This window comes from Bos indicus, chromosome 10 (assembly GCF_029378745.1).
Source record: "Bos indicus isolate NIAB-ARS_2022 breed Sahiwal x Tharparkar chromosome 10, NIAB-ARS_B.indTharparkar_mat_pri_1.0, whole genome shotgun sequence".
Lineage (NCBI taxonomy): Eukaryota > Metazoa > Chordata > Mammalia > Artiodactyla > Bovidae > Bos > Bos indicus.
Genome location: NC_091769.1, coordinates 10729927 through 10749620, shown reverse-complemented (window position 1 = coordinate 10749620; position 19694 = coordinate 10729927). Strand labels below are relative to the sequence as shown.

The window sequence follows — 19694 nt, the reverse complement described above, 5'->3', positions numbered from 1 at the left end:
TGCGGGGACAGAACAGGGCAGTTGTGGAGCTGTCAGTGGCAGTTCTGCTTCCCTGGTCGCTGGGCTTGGGGATGGTTTTAATTTTTTTTTTTTAATATGTCCTGAGTTGAAAACCCAAAAGGTATAAAAATATACACACTGAAAGGTCTCCCTCTCATCTTTGCTTTCAAACCGCCCAGTTTTCACCCACCCCCAAACAGCTTCTAATAGTAGCTTTCTATAAATTCTTCCATAAATCCTACCATGGTTTCTTCATACATATACAAGCAAATGAATATGAAGATTTTTGCCCCTTCCTTTACACACAAGTTAGCTGCCATGATCTTGCCGTCAATAGGTACTCAATAAGTTGTTTTAAAAGGCAAGAAGAAAGGATAAAACAGAGGGAGTAAGTCATTTCTCTCCCTAAGGCAGTTACAATTATCTTAAATATAATGCAAACTTGGCTTATGACACACGTGCTTAAGCACCTGTGAAAAGATTCCGTCACAAGAATGCATTTCCAGCTGAATACCATTACTGAAAGTCTTTTGGGGGCTCCTAGCACCCATATGAGAAAGCCTGAGCTTCTTACCTTAGCAAGTGTGAACTCTATGTACTAGCCTTTCTTAGCTCATGTCCTCTTCCCCTTGTTTTTAAGTCAAAGAAATAATACCAAAATTCTTTTTGCAACCTGCACACTCCCTACTCTTTCTTACCTTGACACCTGTGCTCATATGTCTTCTTCAGATGGAATACACTCCTTTAACATATTACTTCCTACTGGTCTTTTAATGATTCCATTCAGGCATGAGTTCTAGGAAGCCATTCCTGATCCTGTCCCTGCCCCAGCCAGTCTTGGATATCCTTCTAGAGTGTTCTGGATCACGGCCCTTACCACACAATTTCTATGATTTTTTGTTTTGTATCTCCCCCACTTGAGTATGAGCTTCTTGAGAAGAGGAGCCCAGTCTTATTCACTGTTGCAAATGCAGCACCGCGCAATACCCAGCATGCAACAGGTGCTTAACAAACACTTATTGGTTGATCTTAATAGTCTGTAAAGAACTGAGTATTGCCTCTTAACACCCCCTTAACATCTCCTTTTTGTTGTCATTGCGTATTGTTGTTTAGTTGGTGAGTCATGTCCGCCTCTTTGTGACCCCCTTGGACTATAGTCCGCCAGTCTCCTTTGTCCATGGAATTCTCCAGGCAAGAATACGGGAGTGGATTGCCACTTCCTTCTCCAGGGGATCTTCCCAACCCAAGGTTCGAACCCATGTCTCCTGCATTGGCAGGCAGATTCTTTACTACTGAGCCACCTGGGAAGCCCCTACCATCTCCTTACCTGTTCTGAAGATTGCCCTTTCGCTTGGCAGGCTACATCCTGTGAAATTCACAGCCATTACCCACACTTGATAGCATCGGTCAGGTTCTAAATCTTCAAAAACACAGTAGCTTTCTTTCACGGTCACTCTGTATTCTTCTACCAAATCTAGCATAAAACACAATCATAAACTCTGAGGTATCTTCCTAAGTTAATTGAAAGCTATAGCTTTTGGAAAAATTCAACTACATATTTTTCAGTGGGAAATACAAACTGATAAACTTACAGATATCACTATGTGGTAGATAACATTTAAGAACATTCAAGCAATAACATTCCAAAAGATAAGTAGAATGACATAGTATTACTTGTAATAGCACATTAGTCAGATTCATATACCACAATTAAAGTAACTTGTTTTAATAGCAAATACTAAAATTGCATGGAATTTATGTTAATCTCAGTAATTCACTCTCAAGAAAAGTCTTAAGCAATGGCAATATTTTAAAAGAGTATGTAATAAAATAAGGACAATCCCATGTTTCCTAAATGTACAATGTTAAAAAGCATCTTTATAGATTAGCAAACTATTCAGTATAATTTTCAAAGTTTCAAATCTTGATTCCTTATCATGAATTCCAGAATTCTTTCAACTAGAGATTTCCATAATTGATAGAAATACTTAAACATCGTTGATAGAACATAAACTGTTCTAAGAAATAACTTTGTTCAATCAAGACATTTCCTAAAATTACTTATTTTACTTTAAGTATTTTAGTAGTAAATATTACTCAGTAACACTCTGAACACCTGCTCCTTGGGCCAATCTGATTATTCTTACTGAAATTTCTTTCCTTTTAAAAGAACAATTTCTTTTCTAAATTAGCCCCTGGTAATTCCAAGTATCCTCTGATATTACTCTAGGATGTCATATCTTCAAAACCCCTGCAGTTAAGAAACCCAGATTATTCCCTTTAAAGTAAATTTAGGAAATCTTCAACTCAGCAGGTTTCTTCAACTGCATCTCTTTTACCAGTGAGATATACTTTCTGGATGAAATTTTGGCTTAAATAACATCATAAAGACATACACACTGAAAAACATTTCCCCCTAGCCTAGAACCCGGGACTGCAGTTCTCAAGAGAATTCTCCTTTTAGACTAAGTCGTTTAGCCTGGTACTCCTTTTAACAAAGCACATAATATATGTTACTGGGGACCTATTCCACACAGCACAGTACCACAGTCTAGACCATCAGATTATTGAACTGGCATCAGCAGAGTTCAAGGCATCAAAGGAATGAGACACAAGACAGGTATGTGTTTGGGGCATGGCAGGGGAAGGTAGGCAGGTGGAGCGCTTTTATAAAGTGCTCCAGGAAATAAACAGTCGTTAAGAGGAGTCTTGGAGAGCCATGAGGTTCTTTGATATAACTGGATATACAGGGAGGTGAAGTGTGGTATAACAAAACAAACACAGAGTCAAGCAAATAAAAACATAAGCTTTGAAGTCTGAAAGATCTTTATTTAAAACCTGTCCTGGTCCCAAGTAATTTTTGTGGTCTTGGGCAAATTATTTAATCTCACATCCATTTTCTCAATTGCAAATGCGAATAAGAGCAGTTTTCTTGTTGTGCTGTGACAGGTGTATGGTAACAGGTTCCCAATAAGATATGAGTTCTTACAGACAAATTTAGCCAAGTTTACAATATGCCTATGGTTGCTTTCTTACTTTTTCTAAGTATCACATGACATCCCAAAAGACTTAAATACTGATTAACAGTGAAATAAGTTATAATTCATTTCTTATTACAAATTGGTTCCTATTCCATGTCAATCTTGTCACATGCTCATCTAATTTCCAAAAATATGGGTCTACCTTCAACAGGCAACACAGAATGTCAGCACTCCCAACTCTGATCCATCAAACCGCCTGACTGCCAGGACTTACTAGAGGTCTTACTGAACAGAGAGATGTTTACGAAAGGCTCAACTGTAAGACATGCGATCCATTCACCCTCCCAAGCACTTTTTCCTCTATCTTCACGTTAATTTGGGACACCAGAAGACTACACGATACAGTCTTCTCATGCCTTGAGAAGTGTGAACTCTGAATTTACCTTCATAGTTTGTTTGCAGCTTTTATCAAAGGGGGATCTGAGACAACGCCAACCATGAAAACGCCAGCCATGAAAACGTCAACGCTGCGTTTGCACTAAAATTACTGTGGAAGACAGTGTCCTATATACAGCTCATTTCTCCTCTACAAAGTGGGACACTTTATGCTTGTGTTTTAGACTTCAGTTCTGATCGAAACTTTGTTTTCAACACTTTGGTATGTTACCTCATGCCTGAAAATGAGAATCACTCAATTGCTCTTGTTAACCTGAGAACTCAAAGCCAAATTTGAATTTCAGTTAAAATATTCATGTTGAAAAGTATTCATTCATGACCTTTATTCATGGTAAAGTATTCATCATTAGGATAATATTTATTCATTCTAGTTTTCTTTGGTCCTGATTTCCAAATTTTGCTTATATGTCATTTCATTATATAATTGCTGGTTCATTGTTGCTTTTATAAGTGGCTACAAATGCTTTGTGGAAAGAGTCATAATAGGTATATGTTTAAATACTACAATTAAGATGTAGAAATGTACATATGCATCTGAATATGTGTTAGCAATCCTACCGTTTACTTCTTGGTCATCTTGTGGCTCCTCCATGCAGTAAACCTGGAATGAGTCGATGACATCTTCTTTGTTCATGCTCCAGTAAACTGCAATTGTTGTACTAGTGGCAGAATTGGGTTCCTGAGGTTCTAATCTAGGAGGCTGTGGAACTGGAATACAAGCAAGATTTATTATAACTAATGCTGTTTTATTGATTTCTTTTCTTTTTGCAAAAGTCACCTGTGCTTATTGACAATAATACAAACAATATAGAAGTACATGGAGGAAAAATGCGAGGCCTATCTTGTTCTCAACAGCCCCCCAACCCCAAGGATTTCCCTTAGAAGCAACCACTGTTATTATAGTTGTGTGTAACTCTCTCCAAAATGTCTTCTCTGCACGCATACATATACACTATGATACACATAGAAAAAAAAAAATGGATCTCCCAATGGGATCACTTGGTAATATTCTTCTGCAGTCCTATACTTTGAGAGTAATAAACTTATACAAGTTAGAGGATGTACCAAATGATTTGGTTTTCCTTCAAAATAAAACCTTGAGTTTGCATTGCTAGTAACCAATATCATATCCTTCTATGTCAATACAGAATCTATATTCAGATAGAGATCGATGAAACCCTTTTTAGCTATAGTTGCTTTATCATCAAGGCTGCAAAAGATTTGCATGAGTAAAACATCAAAATACACTTTCTGAAACTACTATCCCATTTTCCCATATCCAACATGACTATACCTACAATTTTTTTTAATTCTTAAAAAATGTAAAAATTACATGAGGAAAAAGCACCCTATTAATTGATTTGAATATCAGGTTTAAAAAAAAAAAAAATGAATATCAGGTTTAGATATCTAGTATAAATCCATTGTTCTGCATTTTAAAGGCAACAACATTCTTGAGTATTTTACTAGAGATTTAAAAAGTTTATAATTATGCATATTGAACATTTATGTATATACAATGCCATAAATTAAGCTCCTATGAAATTCTTCTCCAAAATTTTTAACATACAAAAGCATTGAGTATAGTTTACAAATTAGAGGAAAAGGTTATTCCCATAGTGGAACAGATGAACTGTTTTAAAATTTATTTTTGTGGTTATTATTTTCCAGTCAACAATCCTGAGAGATGAGCTTGCTGAATAATATAGGCTAAATTTTATGTGATTACTTTATTAAAAGTCAACAATGAAGGGAAAGAAAACAAAGGTTAGTTCAATAGGAAAGTGGAAATTAAAAGAAATAAATGGTTCTAAATTTAGAGAATGGAACAAAAAGAGACACACTGAAGAGATTCAATACAGAAATAAAGAGCTGAGGAAATACATAGTTATGAAAAATGAGAAGGAAGATAAGAGAATGGGCAAGTTCATGAGCTTCGGAGGGCAGAGGCTGGCCTAAGGTTAAACGCCAGATCCCCTACTTGTAAGCTTTGTTACTTCAGCTTCAGTTCCTCCATCTTTAAAACAGGAAAACAACAATAATACTATTTCCTCCCAGGATTGTTGTAAAAAGCAAGATAATGCATATCAAGTGCTTAGCAAAGTACTTGACACATAACCAGTGTTAACATTCAGAAAGAAACACGGCCTTTGCAGGAGCACAGAAAACGGAGGGGAGAGGGCAGGAAGACCCTGATGATGGAGCTGAAGTAGACACCCTTCATCTGGTAAACACAGAGGGACCACAGACGTAAGACATGCCGGGAGGCTGCATGAGAAGGCAGGAAGCCCACCTGTCAGAGCCCCTCCCCAAGGGCTGATAGTGCTTCAGAGGCTCTTACACTATCCTTGACTTTTCTGTTTGTCTTCCCAGCAGAAAATCAGTGTCACATTCTAAAGGGGTCCACCAGATAAATGTAGTTCAGTAAATTTTCATGTTGCCCTGGTTTATGGAAGAGCCAAGCAGATTGACTATTGTCTATCATCTTTGAAGTAGTGCTAGAGAACTTTTTAAAGAACAAACAATGAAAATGCTCCCTTTTCCTCTATGAATTATACATTGAGCTTTACCTGCTTTTTAAAATGGTAACATCTTTTCAGAAATCTCTATATCAGGTAGCTTAGGAAACTTTAAATTGATAATTGAGCCCCCCTCTCAATCAAAAAATTTTAAGGAATAGGCAGTTGTAGGGAATTAGGCAATGCATGTAGGCTAGAAGTAATTTTGTACCTAACCTACTCCTTTAAAAACAATGAAACTAAAACATATTATTTCAAAACAAGAACCACTTTTATTGTTTAAACTATTCTAAAATTTAAAAGGGAGTATGAATATTCCATGTATGTAATACTACGAACAGTGGCTCAATTTACAATTCCTATGCGGCACAAGAACATCAGAGGTTCAGACTTTATACATTATCAACACTATTTACACTTCTAGAGTAAGAAACTTGAGTAAGAGTGATGCCAAAAATGCAAAATGATTTTAAGGCTTCCAGTCATAGGCTAAGGAACTGGGCAAAGGCATCACCCCCATGGATTCCCTCTGCCTGACAGAGCACGCCCATAAAGAGCTGTCATGCTCAATGAGCTAAGCATTAGATCAGCCTGCATTTCAGTACTTGTAGTGGATACAGAGTCCCACGCAACTGAGCTTTCAAGAAAGTCCCCAGGAGAACAGCATTATCTGCAGTAGCCAAAAGGTGAAAGGAACTCAGAAGGGTATCAACAAGTGAATGGATAAGCAAAATGCAGTGTCGACATACAATGGGATTTATCCAGCTTTAATAAGGTAGGACATTTTGACACATGGTTCAACAGGGGTAAAATCAGAGGACATGATGCTCAGTGAAATAAGCCAGTCACAAAAGAGACAGGTCCTGCAGAATTCCATTTAGATGAGGTCCTTAGAGTAGTTAAATCCATAGAGACAGGAAGTAGATGATGGTTGCCAGAGGCTGGGGGTGTGGGTGGGAGGAATGAGGAACTGTTATTTAACAGATACACAGTTTCAGTTTTGCAAAATGAAAAGAATTCTGGAGCTGGATTAGTGGTAATGGTTGTACAATGGTGGCTTCAGCAGGGTTAAAATGGACAATTTCATTTTACATGATTTTTTTTAAAGTTCTTAGCAGAGTCAAGAAGCCTTGGGGTGTCACGAATCTATGGTTATCCCCCCTTTCACAGCAATACACTCAGCCTCTTTGGTGCAGACCAGTGGATCAAGTGCAGAGACTCTGAAAGCCAAACACCCCCCCCACACACATCCTCAACAGCTGTGTATCTAGAGCAATAAGCGAAACAATTCTCTGTTCTGTCTTATCTTCTTACCTGTCAGATGGGAATAACAATAAAACCTGTCTCCTAGAGTTGTGAGATTAGAGGGACAGTCCAACCAGAAACAGTGTCCACCCTGCCCAGCATCACGTAAGCAGGGAAGAACCGTCAGGGCCGCTCTGTTTCTCACTATACTCTCTGAAGCAGAGGCGCAATGTGCGGCGTTCGTATCTCAGAGACCAGTGCCCCCCAGCAGCTTGGAACTACTGGGACGGCCACACGTACTGTTTGTGAATGTACCACTGACACTTTGTGACCTCTGCAATGTACAAATGCCCCCTCACTGCCCATCAGATTCAAAAGAATGTCCTTGAGACAGGGTGCTCAGGGCCGGTGCACTGGGATGACCCTCAGGGATGGGATGGGGAGGGAGGTGGGAGGGGGGTTCGGGATGCAGAACACATGTACATCCATGGCTGATTCATGTCACTGTACGGCAAAAACCACTACAATACTGTAAAGTAATTAGCCTCCAATTAAAAAAAAAAAAAAAAAGAATCCCTTAAAAATAAAAGAGCTACTCTGTTGACCAGAATTTCTTGGTTTGCAATCTTGGCTCCATTCAAATGCTTCTTAAAGACATGATAAGAAAATACCCCTTTGTTCTGAGACATACCTAAAGAAAATCCATTAGGACAAATAACTGAATTTTTCATTTTATATAGTGTTGGGGGCTGGGGGGGTGCTTTTTTGTTTTTCAGTTTTTTTGAAGACACAGTAGATTTTTACTAGTTACTAAATTAAAACTCTCCCAACAGGAAAGAAGTTAATCCTCAATTTGAAAACAGAAATTGTCTTTATGGTTTGCTTTGCAAGATTATAGCATCTTTTAAAGAGGGCGTCTAAGTACATTTTACAGTTAGTGAAACTTGGTTACTTCAATGAAACACAGCAGCTTTGAAAAAAATCTAAATAAATTTCATTGTCTTGTTTATTAAAATAGCACATTAAAAAATATTTTGAAGAGTCGGCAGGATGCTTTTGACAGCTGAGCAGGAGGAGGCTCCTGGCTACAGAGCATGATGCTGAGCTGTTAGTTCTCTACGTTAATCTGTTTAGTTTGGAAAAAAGGAAAAATAACTCAACTGAAGAGGAGAAAGCCACTCCGAAAGAAAAACCTGTACAACATATATGAAAATATTTGATTTCTCTTTCCTTCTATACCTGGCTGCTGATGTGAAGCAAATAATCTCTAAGAGAGAGAAATCTTCTTTTGAGAAAAAAAGAGAGAAGACCCTTCGATTCCACTGCTCCGTCCTTCCACCTCCTCAGTATTCCAGCACAGTCACAAAGCTTCAAATGGAAATGCCGTTTATAACTGAAATGGTATGCTAGTCTCACAGTTTATTTCAGAATCTAGCTTTAAATTCTTACAAGAAAGATTTTTCCTTTTCCAGTTATAATTCCTTAGCTTCAAAAACTTTACAAAACAAACAAGAAATAACTGCCAAATTTCACTGAGGTAATTAATATATCGAAGTTCCTACCAGCCACTTGTTTTAACATCTGGTCACTTCTTGCTGAGCTGTCATCATAATGCTCAAAGAGTGAAAATGCAGCAGGCATTTTCTCTAAAGAAGCAGTGTTCTCCATTGCAGAAAGCAACCTGTTGGGAAAATAATTCTGTATAAGTCAATAAATTATTAACATATACATAATGAAAGCTAAGAACAATTATTCAAAATGAAGCTATTGTTGGTATTTGGTGGTGGTGGTTTTTGTGAGGCATTGTAGCCAAAAAGGCTTTTAAATGTTTCAAAATCTGGGAAGATATGTCTAAAATCTATTCATAGGATTCTTTAGTGCAACTGGTAATATTAGAAACTTCATTCCTATATCCTTAAATTGAACAGATTCCATTGAATTATACAGTCTTAATTTTGCCTCTATAAAGTTAGTTCTAAAAATGATTACACTTGAATGATTGTTTTTATTCCCTAAAGATAAAAAAGGTTCAGAGCCCATCTGGAAAGTCACATACTTTGTGATGTCTTTGCTGTTTTCAACTCTCAATATTATACATCTAGCCATTTAGTCTTTCAAGAAAATACACACATCTGCTAAGTGTCAGGCACTGCTATGGGTCAGCAACAAAGAAGGATAAAGTCTATCTATTCTCGAAAGACTAAATAAGCCACAGTATATAAATTGTTAACTTTTCTTTATATTCAGGACCCTATTAGGAGGGATGCACTCAGCATTGGCATCCAGGTGAAATATGGACTTAAAAAAAGGGTTGATTCTGAAGAGGGAAACAGGGGAAGGAAGGACTGCAGAAGCATTTATCTTTAGCATGAGGGCCTAAACTTTGGTGAGGAGCTCTCCTCTGTGTACCTTACTCAAGAGGACGGAAAATACGTTCCAGAAATTAAGTCAACCATTAGGAACTCCATGGACTTTGGGGTTTGGGCAGCACACACCCACCTCTAAGCCTTTTCACTTGCTACTGGAACTTTCTTCTCCTAGCCACCTGTGTGGCTCCCACCTCACTTAATTTAGATCTCTATTAGAATGTCAGCCCCTCAGAGAGGCCAGTCCTCTGCTTCTTCTTACTTTGTTGTGCTGTTTGCTCAAACTCATTACAACCTATTTGTTTTTGTCTGTCTACTTCACCTGAGTATAATCTACATGCCAAAGAAGGACTTGTTGGTTTCACTACAGTATCATGTTTCTTGGCACATAGTAGGCTTTCCATAAATATATGTGAATCAGTAAGAGGACAAGGTTTCCTTCGGGTAAGAATATCAGGATCTTAGGTCTGGAAAATTTATCAGTATGAGTGGAAAAAATGATAAAATATAACTGAAATATTTAAAGAGTGCTCACTATGCTTACAAGTGTTAGGGATAATAAAATTCACTATCTTCTGATTTGAGGGAGATGCTCCATTAGGGGCTTCAAAGAGGAGGTAACTTTTGCTGAGTCTTAAAGGATCTTTAGGAGTTTCCTAGGCAACAAAGAGAGTATGAGTGTTGCTGAGAGAACAGCATAAATGAAGGCATGGGGCTATAAAAAAGTAAGACACACTCAAGGGCCACAGGGGACCATGGACCTTGAGAACTGGGAAATGGAGACAATTAGAGATGAACTAGAAAGGTGATTTGTGACTTGACTGGGAAGTCTTTCACGACCACCAAGAGTTTCCATTTTGCCCTTTAAGGCAGGGAGAGTCACAGAAGGTTTTACACAAGGGAATTTTAGAAGACCACCTTGGCATGAGTCTGAGGGAAGATCTCCAGCACCTGGAGAGGTGGTGAAGCCAGTTGGGAGGCCCCAGGATGCTCTAGATGAGGGAAGGCAACGTGAACCTTAATTAAGGCTTTAGGGATGCAGAGGGTGGAAGTGATAGACTCAAAATGAACAAAGAGGGGTTACGCGTGCATATACTAAGCCCTCTCAGGACGTGTCACTGACTACATGGAGGGCTCTTCGCAGCACAGAAGCTGTAGCTATAGATAAAGCATGTAGAATGTTTGAATTTTCCCTTATGCACTGATCTGTTCAAATTTATCAGTGTGTTTAAGGGCAAGCCGATGTCTTTTTATGAGCAGGTCCTACAAATGGTTGAGACTCTCTTCCATTATTATAACACAAAAGAGCAAAACAGAGAAAAAACATGCGTCCTCTTAACAGAACAGCATTTTCTAAGCAAATGTGTTTTTCAGAATATGCAAATTTTGAGTCTAAATATGCTTGACAGCATTCTTTAATTTAAGCATTTTTGGTGTTGTGAAAAATCATTTAATATGCAAGCATTGCCTTTAGATATATAATACCATGAGAGGGAGAAAAAGCAGCAAAGGGAAGAAACTAGAAAATTAGCATTTCTCATAGACAGGAACACCAATAACATTGAGACTTTAAGGTACAAGTTATCATGAGAACCTGAAAGGTTTCATTTCAGTGAAAAAAATCAATCTTCATCACATGTGTGCACATTTAACAAGATTTTCTTTAATTGCTCATATTTCTTCATCAAATCTCGAATTTTGTTATCTTTTTTCTTTACAGAAAAATAATGGTTATTCCAGGTATACTTTCATTTTGGCAACATGCAGCTTTACCAAAGATTAACTCATTGCCAATTGGACAATGAGATCAAAATTAATTAAAAAGACACAGAGATGAACAAGTTCAAGCACAAAACCAAAGAAATGGTATTTAGAATTAAACGCATGTCAATGCATATTAGCAAGTTAATATTCTAATGTTTAGAAAAGTAAAAAATGTGAAACTATAGCATTTTTGAAGGCAAATGCATTTGCAAATTTTCATTCACTAAATTTTCTTGCTGATTAGTATCTTCCACAAGCGGATGAAGTATAATAAATAAGCAAAAATGCCTATATGCTGTCCAATGCATACAGAATGGCATTCTCAATCCATATACTTTGGTGGGTAAAAATAAACATCAATAATACTTAGAAGAAGTGTGTAATTTTAAAAAAAGAAAACCTGGAGCAAGGCCTGGGTATGTTTTCAGACCTGTGCAGTGTGCTTCTGGCTCGTGTGTCAGAACTGGTCTCAGTTCTGGTCCAGAACTGGCCCACTGCTGGATACTCCTGTAGTGGATCTGGGCTGGAGCTCCAGGAAGTACCACACAGGCAATTCAGGCACAGCCAGTCTGTGGCGCCACTGGGCCAGAGGACAGGCTGTTATAAACCAGAGGTTCTCAATCCTGCCTATGCACTGAAATCACCTAGCAAGCTTTAAAAGTGCCCTGGCCACACCCCACAGCAGTTAAGCCAGAATCTCAGGAGGGAAGACTCAGTCATCAGCATTTTTTAAAGCTCCCTGAGTATTTCTATTTATAACAGAGCCACTGTAATAAAACCCTTATTGATTATTGCCAATATTAATATACAAATTGTTTTCTTGAAGCATTTTGGCAATATTCTTTTTTCCCCAGAAGTTGTAAATATAGTCTAATGTAGATAAGAAACATAAATGTTAAGGGGGAAGTTTTAGTTTCATTATACACTTGTTATCAATTTTTTCATTGTCTATTTCCTTGCCCATATCTTTTTATTCCTACTAATTGTGATTAAATTATGGAAGAAATGTGTACATATTGGCAATATTCTGTTGAATAGATTTCCTTAACAGGTAAATAGGATTCATCTGTGTGGTTCTCATCTAAAAAATCAGGTTTCTAACTGAAAACCATTTTTCTATATTTTAACATATCACAAATTCCTGATTTTTCACTTTATGCTATTTTACAATTTGAGACTGAATGAAGCAAACTGAAGATGATATTCACAATTTTAGAAATTTACATTAAAAGGGTAAAATTGATTTAAAAAAACAAAAAAAACATTAGGCTCAGCCTGTAGGAAAGACCTCAAGCCTGTTTATGGGGCAGAAAGGAAAATGAGTCAGATCAGTATGAGCATCTCATTATCAGATGCTCAGAAGATAAACAAAGATTTATTGTTATGTGTTTTTATAAACAACACTTCCTGATTTCTTGTTGAGTGTTTTGCCTTTTAAATGAATGAAGAACTTCTCTTAGATTGAGTGTTAAATACAACAACAAACATGAAACAAAAATCAAGAGAAGATTCATTTAGGTGAGCGGAACAGAAAGAGAAGATAAACGCATGCCTGTCTTTTGAAGAGAAAATGAGAGAACGTTCCATTAAAGATTACATAAGTCATCAAATTGCTCAAGGCAGATATGAATGATCCTTTCAAATACTCATATATAACCAATTAAGTCGAAGCATATACAAAATGTTCTGTACGCAGTGACTGAAAAGATAGCCTAGTCTAGATTAGGTTGGAAATACAGACTACATCTCAAGGAAGCAGTTAAAAATCTACATTATGATAATTGTTATTTAACTAAAGCACATGCAGTTTTCTTTCAAAAGCTTTCATTTAGCTTTTAAAAGCGCTGTAGCTAAAAGTGCAAACCCAGGAGCTCACTAAATGTATGTCTTTTTTAACTGGCAGCTCATTTTCTATAAAGCATCAAAATATTAAAAATAAAGCACACAGTCATGCTGTTCTCGGCCACCACTACATTGAGCCACGCTTTCTATACCTTTCATTGATTTCCTCAAACGACTTACGGAGGAATGAGAGAGACAGAGAGAGAGATTGAGAGAGGGGAAGGGGAGCGGGGAGAGAGAGAGAAACTAGTTAACAACCATAAAGAAAAACCGACCTAGAGCGCTAAGACTATGTACGTTCTAATAATCATTACACTCCTCAGCTACCTTTGAGGTTGTTTCCTTTGGGGGGCTTCATTCCACGCAGCAAAGGAACTAGTGCTCAGAAGGGGTGGGGAGCGGGGTCTCGGATGGAGGGGGCTTTAGGTCTACTCTCTACCATCAGCAAAGTGGCAACAGTTGCCTCTGCTCTGCTGCTCTCTATTCTTTAACAAATGGATTAGTTTCCAGAACTGAATTCTCTGAAGCAAGAAAAATGACTTAAATGTGTTCAGTGTGTGAGAGAGAGAGAACAAAATGTAATCAGTAGTTATCTCTAGATGATACCTTCTCTGTTCTTTTCTATATTTTTCAAATTTTCTAAACTGGATATATATCACTTTTATAAGTAGGAAAAACATGCTTTCTTTTTCACAACTTGTTCTTCTAGAGAGAAGAAAATATTCTTATCAAACCCAGGTGAGGTTCTTAGGGAACACAAAGCACTTTATTAATGTTATACTGCACATGAGGTACTTAATTTTAAAATACTAAAGCTTTGCCTTAATTAAGCATAATGCAACTGAATGATTTTCACCCTCCTCTGAGGATGCCACGTCCATCCCACCCAAATTTTCTGCCCGGTTTTGCCTTGCTCCATCTCCAGTCTTCACTAAAGGGCTGGGAGGACAGAGGAGCTTTGACAGCTCATCATAGAAAGGTGCTTTCCTCAGAGTTGACAACTGGGTCTGGAATTGCCCTGGAGGAAAACATTGCCATCACTCCTGGTTAATCCTGGCTCTGAGGAGAACCAGCATTCTACTGCAGGTTTAGGGAATTGGGAGAGCAAAGAGCTGCCTCTGGGCGAAATTGGAGGAGCACCCAAGGGATTCCCTGTGCACAAGGTACTTGTCTGAATTAAGGAATCTGGTCCCCAGGAAGACCCTTGTAAAAAGATTAACATGATACCTAAAAGAGGTGTCATACTATCTCATCCTTTTGCATGCTAAGTGTACCAAAATGTTACTCTCCACTTGGTGAGGCTCAGAGGGCATGGTTGAGAGGTCATTTCAGATTAGGGCATGAAGTGGGGACGGGCACTGCAAGATCAGGCCTGTACCCACAGGCAGCATAGCACAATAAAGTTTTCAGGCTGCTTTCCCTCCCTCTTAGAAGGCAACCAATCCATTGTGACAGAACGGACAGATGATGCTGTGGGCTGGCTTCCATGCACCCTTTCGCTGGATCTGGGTGTTATGGCTTTAAGGACTGGATGGGCCTCTTCCATGAGCATCTGGCATGCCCTAATAATTTTTAAATGAGAATTATAGAAACTCCCCAGAGAGATATATATGATCTCAGGAAATAGCAAAAGTTGAATTTTAAAAAATAGACTTGGGTCAGACTGGGTTCAAGGTGTCTGGATCTGTTTGAAATGGTGCTTACAGTCAAGAAAACGGTCTCGTCAAGCTCCTCGGCTTCTCTCACGATGGTCTCCAGGGTGTCCTTGGCAGTGTCCATGCTCTGCAGAAAATGGACCATCTGGTCATGCAGGAACTCCATCTTCTTTCTCTTTACTTCCTCAAAGCTCTGGGCTTTCTCATCATATTGTGCTAAAACCTTCTTCATCATTTCCTCATTCTGTTCTTCTAGCCGTTTCTCATTTTTACTACAGTTTTCCTAAAAAAAATAAAAACAAAAAACCAATTCTGAGTGAAAAAAGAAGTACATGTATTTTTTACGAGAAATACTAGCCTTTTAAAGAATTAATCTTGGGCATTCTGGTAAGAGAATCACAGACGATGCACACAATCTGAATTTTCAGCCTATCAACCTCCTTTGCCATAGTTGTCTCTGCAACAGAATTCACTGTAAGAAGACTATAGAGAAGGATTTAGTTAATGAAACACACACAAAAATATCTGTAGGGAAGTCTTGCCCACCTGCATTCCCACGTGACAAAACCTGGCATCACGATGAATGAAGATCAGGTAGCCAAGAGGGTTCGGTGCCATCTTTCCCACTCTACTAAAATCAAGTGTGGAGGAGGGAACAGCGAGGATACTGGACAGGGTGCCACAGTCACAGATGCTCTCCAGGGAAGGGGCACCTTCTGCCAGAGTCAGAGAAACCACACGGCCCGTCTGGACAAACTCAGATGCTTAGCTGTCCTGACCAGTGTGTGTGACAGTCGCTCAGTCGTGTCCGACTCTTTGCGACCCCATGGACTTAGCCCGCCAGGCTCCTCCATCCACAGGATTTTCCTGACTAGAGGGCTAGTGATAAGGTGATCATATTATTTACTGTCTAAAAGGAACACTTTGGTGGCAGTGGAGGTTGGCCAGCAACAGCACTAAAAATAACCAGCAGGGGCACCCCACTCCAGTACTCTCGCCTGGAAAACCCCATGGACTTAGGAGCCTGGTAGGCTACGGTCCATGGGGTCGCAAAGAGTCCGACACGACTGAGCGACTTCACTTTCACTTAACTGATTTACAACAGGAGTTAAGCAGACCTTTCACAAGCAAGCTAGAATGAGGAGTGATGGGGAAACTGCACTCCAGCCTCCCACAGAAGCCTGTCAATCCTGACTGATTGGTAAGGATGTAAGGATGTAAGTAAGGATGTAAGTAAGTAAGTAAGGATGTAAGTAAGTAAAAGGATGTAAGGTAAGTAAGGATGTCTGGGCTGTGTTCATATATCAAAGGAGCGTTCCTATCCCCTTCCTTCATTGAAGAGAGAGCAGGGTCGGCATGAACTCATCAAAGACAGCGGTACCATGAGAGACACTCATCTGTCCTTAGCATAGAACACCAGGCAATGCTTTAGAACATCTCTGCAGAGCCAACCCAGTGAAAGGCAGGATGGTAGAGCAAGTAAATTCCGATCTTGGCTATCAACTTACTATGACCTTGGGTAATATACTTAACTCTAAATCTCAGTTTCTTATCTATAAAATGGGAGCAACAATAACTCCCATTTCATATGGTTGCTGTAAGGATCAAATTGGACAAGCATGTAAAGCGTTTGCCCTATCATAGTTGGTACCCTATTTATATATGTGTATGTGTTTTTAAGGGCACATCATTTATCCTTAAACAGGAAGTAATCTCACTGATAACACAGAGGGAAGATTTAAGGACTACTTTTAATGGAACAAAACCAACAATGGCAAACCACAAATGCACACACAAACCCCAATTCAGGTCATTTTAGCTTTATTTACTTGTGATGTTGTAAGCAAATTGGGATAAAGTAAAAAGGAAAAGGTAACTTACCTCAATGGTATTAAAAAAGGATTCTATCTCACTAACAAAGGCTTCAATCCTCAAGGATTTTTCTTGCAAATCTTCTAGAAAGTCCGCTAATTGAACCTGAAGAAAAGAATGAAGCTATCCTTAGTATATGACATTTGAGAAAAGAACTTCAAGCAGAGAGTTCCAATTTCCTTATAAATTTTGTATATTTGGTAGAGATATACTATATCATGTTCACAAACAAATCAACTTAAATTTTCTTTGCTGCTTCATCTAAATTGACTCTATAGGTAATGTCTGATAAACAATTAGGAGGCTTATGAGTGAGAGCAATAAACAGTTTATTTTATCCTGTGCGAGAGGAAGGCCTTCTTGGTCAGCTGGTGAATTCAAAGTATACTTGTTTTAGTAAACTATGAATTCTTTCTCCTTAGTAAGGCCTGAATTGTTGTACATTGTCTTTCTTCTTAGATAGCAGACTTTTCTCTGAACTGGTCCAACATATCTGAGAAACCTCCTCACATTTGCACCAATGGTTTCAGGTGTGCTTGCCTCACATGACCCTGAGAAGTCACCAGGCCTGAAATCTAGCATACCCAACAATGAAAACTATCTACTAAAGAGATCTTAAGATTCTAATGACCCTCAACAGTACTTCTTAGTTATAAAGTTAGCTGTAATCTATCCTGCAAAGCAGAGAAGGCAATGGCACCCCACTCCAGTACTCTTGCCTGGAAAATCCCATGGATGGAGCCTGGTAGGCTGCAGTCCATGGGGTAGCTAGGAGTTGGACACGACTGAGCGACTTCACTTTCATTTTTCACTTTCATGCATTGGAGAAGGAAATGGCAACCCACTCCAGTATTCTTGCCTGGAGAATCCCAGGGACGGGGGAGACTGGTGGGCTGCCGTCTATGGGGTCGCACAGAGTCGGACACGACTGAAGCGACTTAACAGCAGCAGCAGCAGCATCCTGCAAAGCTTAACAACACAGAATAAAAGAGCTTCCATCTGCCTGATTCACTATCCAAAGAATGATGGAAAGATTACATTGTGGGAAGTCCCTTCAGGATCTGGTTCTCTGCTTCCTGCTCACACCCCTGCCTCTTCTCCACAGGGCTCCAGGATTCTCTCACCTACGTGCCTTTTTAGAAGGCAATCCCTGTCTCTAGAATGTCCTCCCTGCCCTGATTTGTTAGAAGAACTCTATCCTATTTAGGCTCACCAAAGCTGTACCTTCTCAAGATACCTTCCCCATCTCTCCAGTCCCCCTCCAGCATTTCACTCACTCCCAGAGGGTTTCTCGCTCAGAACACTGCATTCCCATGATGCTGTCTGATTTTGGGGAGCTACAAGTCCAGGTTCCTTTATTTTTGTTTTTATTCCCTATGATGAGCACGACTCTTAACATGGAATAGGAAGGGAGAGAGAAAGAGGGAAGGAAGAGAGTGATGGAAGAAATAAATGACAGATAAAAGATAATCCACCAAAACAGGGATGGAGTGGAGGGAGAAGCCAGGACCTGGACAATCTACAAATGCAGCCGTGAGTTCCCGAAAAATCACAGATGGCCACTCACAAGATGCTAGAGAATTCTCAAGTGACAACTTCTTAAATTTATTTTTAATTTTTAAAAAGTGCCAACCAATTCAATCTTCACAGTCCATTTAATGAACGAAGCAAGTCTCTGGCTTAGTCAATTTGTTTTGCACTTTCTGTTCATACTCTTTGGAGAAAGTCCGGAAAAAAATAAAAAGAACTTTAAAATGGTTTTAAAGCAGGAGACATCATATCTCTCTGCTTCTGAAATTTGTTTTAAATTGACAGGATTTAGACAGAATTATTTTTTTAATTTCTAAAACTCACAGAGATAAACAAAACATAATTAAGAAGGCTGAAAAAAAAGTCTTCTTTCTGCTGACAGTACCCACTAGTTGTTAGTTAACAAAACCAAGTGTCATCAAAGAACGGGGCATGTTTCACTGGTGCTGATGCATCTGAATGCCTGAGAGTCCAAAAAGAAATTGAACCACGGCCCATTCCCAAACTTGACTAGGTAAAGTTTCAACAAAATACAAGTTGAGAAGGATTACTTTTCCAGAAAAAAGACCAAAAAATCTAAGATTCAAATGTGTTACCCTACTGAATCAAAAGGAATCTAACAGTGATCAGTGACCGAACTGAATGATCGTATTGAAAACCGCCACCGTTACGAAGGCCCTGAGCAGAGTAACAAAGGCGCACATCAAAAGCACGAGCTCTGTAATCAGACAGATCTGGGCACCAATCCTAGTTCTGTCTTTTACGACCTTGGACTTGATGGGCTCTCTGAGCCCATTTTGTTACCTGCAAATCAAAGACAATGACAGGGTTTTTGTGAGAATTAAAAGATATCCTGTATATAAAGAACTTAATACATTGCCTGGCCCATAGTAAGTGCTCAGTTCTTGCTATTACTTGGAATTTTAGATCATTCTGTTACTGCATGGAGAGTAGATTGATGAGTTAAGAGTGGAGATTCCAGTTAGAAGGCTACTGAAAGGTAGGTGAGAATCTTAAAGACTAAGTGTTTGAGTTCCAATAGTATTTCTAAGAAGTAAGATATTTATAAGGATAGGTGTTATGACTAACTTTCTAACATTGGGAGTCTATAGACATAGCCAGAAGGAATGCAAAAACTTTCCAATTCTACCATCAATTTTATAAATAAAGAAGAAATGTGGAGAAAATAAAAATTTTAAATGTCTATCTTGAACATTTTATAAAACTTGCAATAAAATTGTTTAATATGATATAATGTGTATTTTTAAAGGATCATACTGTAAATAATAGAAAATAAATTGCATTCTGTACTCTAACATGTATTTTTGTATTTGAAATTATTTCTTTTTTGGATAATGTTAAGGGTTACTTTTATAAAATAAGAGACCTCAAAGACAGTTAACTGGGAATGCCAGTTATTTATCCTGGTATACAGAGAATGTAGAAAAAAACTGGCACATATTA

The 19694-nt window shown here is 38.6% G+C and overlaps 1 protein-coding gene across 1 annotated transcript in view; it reads right to left on the bottom strand.

The window, feature by feature from the left end:
• The window catches only part of CMYA5 (cardiomyopathy associated 5), a 98154-nt gene that overhangs the window by 23825 nt on the left and 54635 nt on the right, over positions 1 to 19694 (bottom strand). The window contains exons 3-8 of the mRNA XM_070796880.1: positions 16710 to 16805; positions 14878 to 15111; positions 13326 to 13348; positions 8764 to 8882; positions 3996 to 4145; positions 1328 to 1474 (exon numbers count right to left, since the gene is read on the bottom strand). Coding sequence (XP_070652981.1) covers positions 1328 to 1474; positions 3996 to 4145; positions 8764 to 8882; positions 13326 to 13348; positions 14878 to 15111; positions 16710 to 16805 — 769 coding nt within the window. The remainder of the gene's footprint in view (positions 1 to 1327; positions 1475 to 3995; positions 4146 to 8763; positions 8883 to 13325; positions 13349 to 14877; positions 15112 to 16709; positions 16806 to 19694) is intronic.